Here is an 8,919-nt window from a genome sequence, read left to right as displayed (position 1 = left end):
GTCAGATTGTTACGTGATGAAGATCGGACATACACGTTTTCTAATCCATAAGGAACGACACGAAGGAATATAAGTGAAACAACAGGATGAAATAACCAATATTAGCGTTGGAGCGACCAGAAACATTTGAGAGTTGAAAAAATGCTGTTGCTTTGTTCTTAGCCTTAGTTATACGCTTTTCCTCGTTCTAATCGTCGTTGGTACACGGTCTTCAAAGTTTGCCTTAAACTTTTTTCTGATGCAATCATCATTCAGTGCGCTAATTGCTCTTTATTTTCTAATAACGTATTGTGTATAGTTAGTACCGCCTTTTGTCGTGAGACTTAGCATGTCCATATGATCTTCGTTTAGCATTCTAATAGGATTATATGGGGGCCATGTAAGCCTATTTCGGAGGAAGAATGTGCTTCATGTCAATTTGACAAATATAGATAAGATAATTTCGTTGTTTCATAGTCCTCTACTATTTATAAAACAAATCAAAACATATTTTAATCGGTAGGACACAGTTATTTTGCATGATATCCAGTTCTAATGAACGGAAAGCATAGTTGTATTTCACGACGGAAATGGCAGTGGCTTTTTTCTCCGCTATAAAAACAGGGTTCCTATTGCATATGAATTCATTGTTCTTGTTGTTATTATTATCTATTATTATTATATTACTTATTATTACTATCATTATTATGATTATTGTGGTTATGTTTACAATTACGACTTTGATTGCTATTCTTACGTTATTTATGTACAATTCTCATCTTTCCGCCCCTGTATTGCATTTCAGACTAGTAATGCGTTATCGACCGTCGAAGCCCTACCTTTATGACATGGCCGACAACTCCATGCATCGCATTACACAGGAATCTCAGGGGAAAACCCGATTGTATTTACCTTTGAAAGGTCGAGTTTTACCTGTTGTAGGGTAATCAGAAGTGGACTTTGACAGGTCTGATTGCAGTAATTCTCACTTGCGGGAAGCTTTGATTTGTATTATATTTCTAACCACTGATATTTCCTTTTGGTAGTTTGATATTTTACGCATTTAGCACTATTGTGGACAGCACGTCGGGAATAGCTAATTTTGTTTACATTTAACCGACATGCTGTTGGGGCGTTGTTAAATCTCCGTAATGACAGAATTAAAGGTTTATAATAGGAAGGCAGATTGCAGTTTGAAACTTCCTGTCAGCTACTTTAGGATATCATTTCCTCAAATGCAAATGATACTTTGTACTTTTATCGAACACAATAAATTATACGTCATTTAGAGTTGACCACATTAGCTTATGCTTGGAGCAGATAGATGGAAAGCTTGGAGAAAGGGATTTCTTCGCGAAGATGGGAAATACAAACATGTATCCAGTTTAGACACTAAGAAGTTCGACTTTAAGACAAACTGGAAATAATTAAAACTGGAACTTTTGTGGGAAAATAAGTTGTCGCCAAAGAAATTAGATTTACAGTATTTTAAATATGAGTTTCGTGTGATAGCGAGTCCCCAATTCTAGTTTTCAGATAATTTCGCGATTTTTTGTTCAGTCCATCGATCTCCTCTTGATTTTTTTTTAGTGGTCATTAAGTTTTCGAAAAAACTGACAAGAAGCATTGAAAGCCAACCTCTAAGAAGAACAAATGGAAGCAAAGTCAGCAATCTGGAAACACACAATATAATCCACAGATTATATAAAATGTTGCAGGGAACACATATCCACGTTTGCTGTGAGACTGCTAGCAGAACGTGATGTAATGTGCTCATAAACTCTAACCCTGTTTTATCCCTCACTGATGAATCACTAAATAACTACATAACATTGACTGAAACGATAAATAATAAAGCGGTTGGATCGCAATGTAAAAATTCTTCCCAATCCAAACTACATGTTGTAATCAGAAATACTATGACTCTCGAAATGGATCAAGTCAGACATCTTTGTATTGGTCTAATGTCTTCCAGAATCATAAAAATACTTCATCTTCAATCTTCGAATTTCTGGCATCATTACCACAGTTTGGTTATTCTTGAAGCAATATGGTCCATACTTCCTCAAGAAAGTCCTTCTTACCCAAGGTGTCCTAGTTACTCGTCATATAACACAATGAAAAACCAAAAACTCTTTTAGCCGCTAATATTTCGGATAAAGAAAAGTATAAGTAGAAAGAATAGAGAGAAACAAGAAGCGGAAATCATAGAAAAGAAGTAAAAAGTATCCCGATCTTGCCAAATATGGTTATGAAACAAAACGCAAAAAATCATCACATGTATGATCGATACTAGACTACATGAGACGGTAACATAAAAAAATTATCAATCACATTAAAAGTTTTGACCGCGTATGAAATAATATATACAAGGAGAGATAGCTAGCTATTCAGATAATTATCGGCATATAATAGAAATCATTACATCTTCGCTAAAGGTAACTGTCAATTTTATGCGTACATAAACAAACAGTAATACATTATACAATAAATACAAATATAATACGAGTACTTAAGTCACAACAAAGAGATGGAAGATGATCCTACTTCGCACCTCTATTTCCCTGGTCAGATACGAATATATAAGATTTACAGTTTCCAAATCTTCATTTCCAATCAAAATAACCTAAATGGCTTAGAGATGTAGTAAAAATAGCGCGGATTAAAAAAAGAAAGCAACTTTCTGGCAATAACTGCAGATTTAACTACCTCATTTACTGATGTTGATGTTTCCCTTGTTAGTATTTTACACCTTAATAAAAGCCACAACTACATCGCTTGTATCCTATAACAGCGTAAAACGTCAGCAGTTGAAAACTATAGAAACGCTGAGGACAATTCTGATTTATTGCTTACTTGTATCTTCACTTAAAATTTGAATAACATCAGTTTCAAAGCTCACTACGCGCCTCCTTGTTACTGGCTAATCCAAACCCTTTGTCACAGAATCAAGTACTTCGAAGTATTGAATAACGCATACTTCCCCATGTTAACCTCTAAAAATTCCTCATTTTGCGAAAAAGGAATTCACTTCTGCTAAGAACTCCTGCGGATGAGTCGAAAATGTCCAAGTTCACCGTAAAGGAGGCGAGCAGTAATTGCAACACATAAAAATTATGTTCGCTACAAGAAATTGCCATTTTTACCCCGAAAAACCGATCTCCCAGAAAGACTGGATGAAAAAATGTAATAAAAATGAGTGAAACGACTCTCTCTGCAAAAGATGAGAGCATTGCTAGTACACAGAATGTACCAACACAGGAATGTTTAAGATGACTGTAGCAATCTGAAAATTTATTTATAAAAAATAAGAAGTTCGGGAATAAAAGGCTCTATCACATTTTATCTTTTGTCTCTCAGGTAGGGAATGTATAACAATAGGATCCGATCCAGAAGAAAAATACTTCAATAAAACTACTCTGCTGTTTTCAGTTTATTACGTAACCTTTAAATCAAAGAATGCTCCACTTTCTTTGGGGGCTTTCGGGACTTTATCTCATGATCTGATGTATATCTGAAAAGGAAAGATCTGACCTACCCATTATTTTGCTTCAGCGTCTGTGCATAACTTTTTCTTTCTTTCGCTTCCTTCCTTTCTTCTCTCCTACCGGCAGCTACCGAACTGAATGATGGTTTACTCCGCGATTTTGATTCTTTCACATCCGCTACCGGAGATACTTCTTCAGAAAGACAAGGAAACGCACCCTGAAGCGCTTAATGTCATTTGTTTATATGGTGCACTGTGGACAAAAAATTTAACCAACTATAGTAATGCTACGCTAGTGACGCTGCTCCATACTGCTCTATTACCTTAATAAATGATATAACCTCTTCAAAGCTATATTCCATATCGACAGTTTTACGAGAACTGCTTCTTTCTATTTTGGAATCAACATCGCTAGCTGTTTTTGAACAACACTGCTGCTCGTCACTTTTCCTGCCTCCTTCTGGCGGTAGGCAAATTATTGGAGGACATATTACACTTTTATTATTTCCCGATGAAATTCCAGACAGTGGCATATCTCTCTGCTTACGCCGTTGTTGCCGTGTCTGCACACTCCTAAAAACAAACAGTTCAAAATAAGGCGACAAATACGAACACCAAACAATGCAACATCATTCGTGATTAAGAACCTTATCCAAGAATGAAAATCCTTGAAGTATCTTTCCAACAATTCTTCAAAGTGATACCACCTAATATGCAAAGCGTTACCGGCCGCTTGATTGATCGTAGTCGTAGCGGTGTTGTATATTATCGCTTTGATTAGTCTTTTGTGATTCAACTGGTGTCCCACTTCGCACAGTACCTACAATAATCAAATACACTCCCATGATAGTTTTACAATAAAACCATAAATAAGTAAGCAAGAAATGAGAAACTGACCAGAATAAAAATTAAGTCGATTCTGTCGGCCTCTAGGACGAACAAAAGTTAGAGAATCGTTGTTTCTATCCCGATAACCATCACGATGAGTGTCACCATGGTTTTTGCTCCGTCGGCCTCCTCCGTGCTGATAATTACTGAAATCACGATGATCGCTGGTGCAGACTCGCTGATTATATACGAAAGCACCTCGTGCTCTGGAATTGGAACCTGAAAATACACATATGGTAGATATGATTAATCATAAAACTGTATATCAAAAAAACACTTAAAACATCGACAGAAATCAGTAATGGAAAACAGAACAAACCTCGAAAATTCGAATTATTCAGTCCAGCAGAGCAAGCACCTCTCAATCGATGGTGGTTGGCATTTCTGTTAGCGGTTGCACCGACAGTAGAGGTGATATGAACAACCGTCGTACCAGGCTTGAAAGTTGCACATGGTACGTACCCGTAACTGGCCAGGATTTGACCCAAATCGAACGTGTCTGTAACAATAAAGAGCTAGTTAACTTTATTTCCATCGTACAGGAAATGAAGTTTAAAAAATAAATAGAAAACATCGACAAATACCAGATGAACATGGTGAAGGAGCAGGCACGATGGGAACGGATACAGTAGCGTCGCCTGAAATTTCCGACGGCACAGCAGACGGAGATCGATCCGGAATCAGATTCAATGGTTCTGAATATGGTGCACCACCTGTTTTTATTCGTGCCTAAAACTAATGAAGCATGATCTAATCAGGTAACTAATGGTTATAAACTACTTCGGAATTAAAATCCTAATGAATTATTAATTTATTCATCAACTTATTATTTTAATTCTTCCAAAACAGATGCTGTATGATGTATATCAAATAGTATATATGAATGTGATAGATTATAACATAATCATGAAACCACGCAGAAGTGTACACATTACGATTGAATGAAACAGTAAGCCTGTTATCTTTTGATGGATTTTTTCTACTACTTACATTTCGGGATTACTTTAAATTTCGGAGCTCTCTGATTTATAAAACAAAATATCACTTTTAAGAACACACCGACATATGCATCACCTTAATACCATTTACATTTAAACTACAATATTCTACAAATCTGTTTGTTAGTATTCTGCTACAGAACATGGAGGAACAGCCAAAGAACCTAAGAGGCATAAAATTTTTAAATAAAAGTTGCCATCAAAACAAGAACTGTGACATACTTACACAGATCGGTTTGTTGTTGAAAGTTTTGCCTAGATTCTGCAAATGCAAGAATGCACGCTCCGTAGCTTCTTCCGATTCGAACGTTACATACCAGCTATTATTCAGGCCATATTGCAGGCTTAAATATGGTGGTCCACCAGCGAACATTGATGCTACCTCCTGAAGTGCTTACAGCGTTATGACTTTCAGTACACCCTTTTGCCTTCCACTGATTTTGAGAAAAACCATCAGAATTCCTTTTGCATATTCTTCTTTGATTTTATAGCAGTTTATCGGGTTTAAACACTGGATAAAAGACCGATTTTGTATCATAATCTGCCATTTCCATCACTATTTCATATTCCCATAACATAGAGCACCGAAAATGGTAAAACAATTTTGTACACTACTTATAAAATAGAAACTAAAAATATTGAATTTAAAAGAAAAGTAATACCGGGAGATCACAGAGCACAAGTCAATAACTTATCGTAGAAAGGACAAAATGTCAACCAAATTGGTGTAGTTGCCTAACGTACTGCAACAGATAGATTGTGTATTAAAAAAAACATAAGTACCTTCTCATCGGTGGATTCAGGTATTTCACGCAGGATAATAGTGCATCGCTTTGAAACGGCTCGTACCCGTTGTCCTTTTTCGTCGACTTGCACCTGAGATGATTCTGCAAACAATTAATATAACAGAATCCGAATGAGTATTTAGTGGCTACTTGTAATTAATTATGTTTCAGTGACTTAGCAGAACTACTCACTAAGATGGCACATGAAAAAAAAAAAGAAAGAGGTGCTTTTTAAATATCAATTTTCATTAATTCTCATGCATAAGCGATATAATAGAATCCTGCTAGAAAGCATATTTCAGTATCATTATAAAGGGCATCGACCCGAACACGACAGTATCGATGATCACAAAGAAACCTCGTAGCACTTTCACAACCAGATTGTAATCACTGGTGAGTCGTTTGACTTTTGGAAAGCCAGCAATGATTCGTATAGGTACGTACTGATCGTTGTCCATTTGACACCGTAGAAATCTATCAGTCATTAGATTTTCTCTGAAAATGGAATCTCGAGCAGTTGAATTTTTCATAATAACTTTGACGCATTTATGAAGTAATCTAAGTGATTTATTAACCGTTCCTCTGATCTTATAATGGTAAACAACTTACCTTGAAAAATAATATTCTAGCTGAGCTTTGAGTTGTTGCTTTATTTGTTCTGGAGACTGAGATACGGCGGTAGAAATTACTCGCTGAGCCGGTGGAGTTACTACTGCTACTGATGGTGGAGGTGGTGGCGGTGGTGGTGGTGGCACAGAAAGAGTTGTAGACATGCTGGTCGGCATCTGAATAACAGGCGGATCCGATGCAGCTAAGAGTTGATTCTCACATTCCGCTGTAAACCACCACGGTAACATTGGCGTAGGAGGTGTGTCGCACTCACCAGATGGCACCATCATATCATCTAACATCCGGTCAATACTGCTAGAATTCACCTAAAATTATAACCAATCATGTAAAACCATAATCGTATCATTCAACCTACAGAAATACTTCAGTAAAATTGACATGTTAAAGATATTTCAATATAAATCATTTAACACTCTCTATTTTAACAACATCGAGTGGAACTTAGAGAAGATGAACTGCTCACTAAAAAACCTTATATTACTATTTTAATTTCTATTATAAAATGAGATGGGAAGCTACCTTACTGAAAGTTGGCTAATTTGCACCTTTCAAGGTGCAGAGTAACTTTTCAACTGACAATTGCAAACTGTTCTCACAACAATTCAAGAAATATCTAAAACATTTAATAAGTGTAGTTATGCTTTCTTAATACCTGTTCACCAGAGACTTAGATATTCTCCTAAAATATCATAAACTTCAGTAAAACCTTTGTTTCGAGAAAATTATTATTGTCATAGTAGATTTAATGGAACTCAACTTCTATTTTCTACTTCCCAGTTGATAATAGGATATAAACTACTTGTTATCACATCTTAAAGAGTAAAGTAAAACAAGTCATCTTTAATATCCGGTTAAACAATAACAATGAGAATGTAATATTATCCTGACGATCAAATGAAAGAATATACTTTTTTTAGTTTTCACAAGCCGGCACTGGAGAGGATTCGAACTCATCTTAAATCACTACGCTACTTTTAATTCCCAAAAATAAGAAGCCTACACAAATTCGAATATGCGTAAGAAATGACCAAAATTAAATTCAAATCTTAAAGAAAAAGATATTATATCTGCAAAACGGTGTATAAGGCAAGAAATGGAGATACAGGAAAACTGTCAACAAAATCCAAAAAAAGCTGAAGATAAAAAAGTAGTCACATTTTAATATCACTGATTATATAATTTCAGGTCATATCTGGAGTCCTATCTAGCGTAATGGTATCATTCTTAACATCTATATCCATAAATTAGGAACTAAGGATATTAAAGGTGATTTGACTTTGCTAATTTTGTTAAATGACTCATAACTCATAACTACTATGGTCATCAAACTTTTTATCTAAATAAAATATAGATAAAGATTTTTCTTTCCTATTTCATTTACATTTTTTATTTTTTCTGACTTACGACAGTAAAAAAAAGAAAATGAAGGTTCCATGTTGCAGCTAACTGCAGTAATTTTAGGAAATATGAATGGAGTACCATGATCTTACATGTATATTCTTGTCTAAAATAATTCCACAATTACATCGCAACAGTTCCAGGTGAACGAGAAGCATAACATGGATAATGGACAATATACCCAAATCTAATACTAAAGAGACACAGAGTCATATCTCTAGAAATGCATATTTGATGAAAGGAAAATAAACATATAACGGAATGTCAAACCCTTTGGATGATATAGCAACGAGGCGATGTTTCGGTGCACATGAAGAATGCGCCCGGTTCTCCTTGCTCATTGATGACAGCCATTCTTCATGGCATAGTTGACATGTTGCTGACTAATTATTGCAACTGATGGTTGTTGAAGAGATAATAGTAAAGTTGTTGTTGATGTTGTTACTGTTCGTTAAGCAATAGTTAGACGACTTTAGTGTGCAATGGAAAAAAGCTGTGAAAGGAGCAGGAAACGATTCTGATAATGATGATACTGTCAATGATACCAACGATAATGAGCAATGGAACAACAACTGTACCATCCTGCAAATATATATCGGCACTGATTCACTGTCACAACTATGACGTCACATTAGGATAACGCATTACGATTAAAAAATTGCTACAACCTAATCCAACCTTGCTATTATTTACTACTTACTTCAAGCAGTAAAATTCAATTTGCCATTAATCATGCACATTTGCATACAATGCT

General features: G+C 35.6%; 1 protein-coding gene across 1 annotated transcript; it reads right to left on the bottom strand.

The window, feature by feature from the left end:
- Positions 1-3,246: 3,246 nt before the first annotated feature.
- Bma-larp-5 (Uncharacterized protein) lies at positions 3,247-8,519 on the bottom strand (the record flags this gene model as incomplete). The annotated part of the gene is made up of 12 exons (XM_001900948.2): positions 3,247-3,265; positions 3,518-3,684; positions 3,808-4,039; positions 4,193-4,286; positions 4,364-4,573; positions 4,674-4,853; positions 4,939-5,083; positions 5,579-5,737; positions 6,136-6,239; positions 6,496-6,632; positions 6,747-7,072; positions 8,436-8,519. 12 exons carry the CDS (start codon positions 8,517-8,519, stop codon positions 3,247-3,249), a joined length of 1,857 nt encoding a protein of 618 aa, XP_001900983.2.
- Between the last annotated feature and the right edge of the window lie 400 nt (positions 8,520-8,919).

The sequence above is a fragment of the Brugia malayi genome, assembly GCF_000002995.4.
Source record: "Brugia malayi strain FR3 genome assembly, contig: Bm_v4_Chr3_scaffold_001, whole genome shotgun sequence".
Taxonomy (NCBI): domain Eukaryota; kingdom Metazoa; phylum Nematoda; class Chromadorea; order Rhabditida; family Onchocercidae; genus Brugia; species Brugia malayi.
Note: the sequence above shows the minus strand (reverse complement) of the source record. Positions and strands in the feature narration are given on the sequence as shown.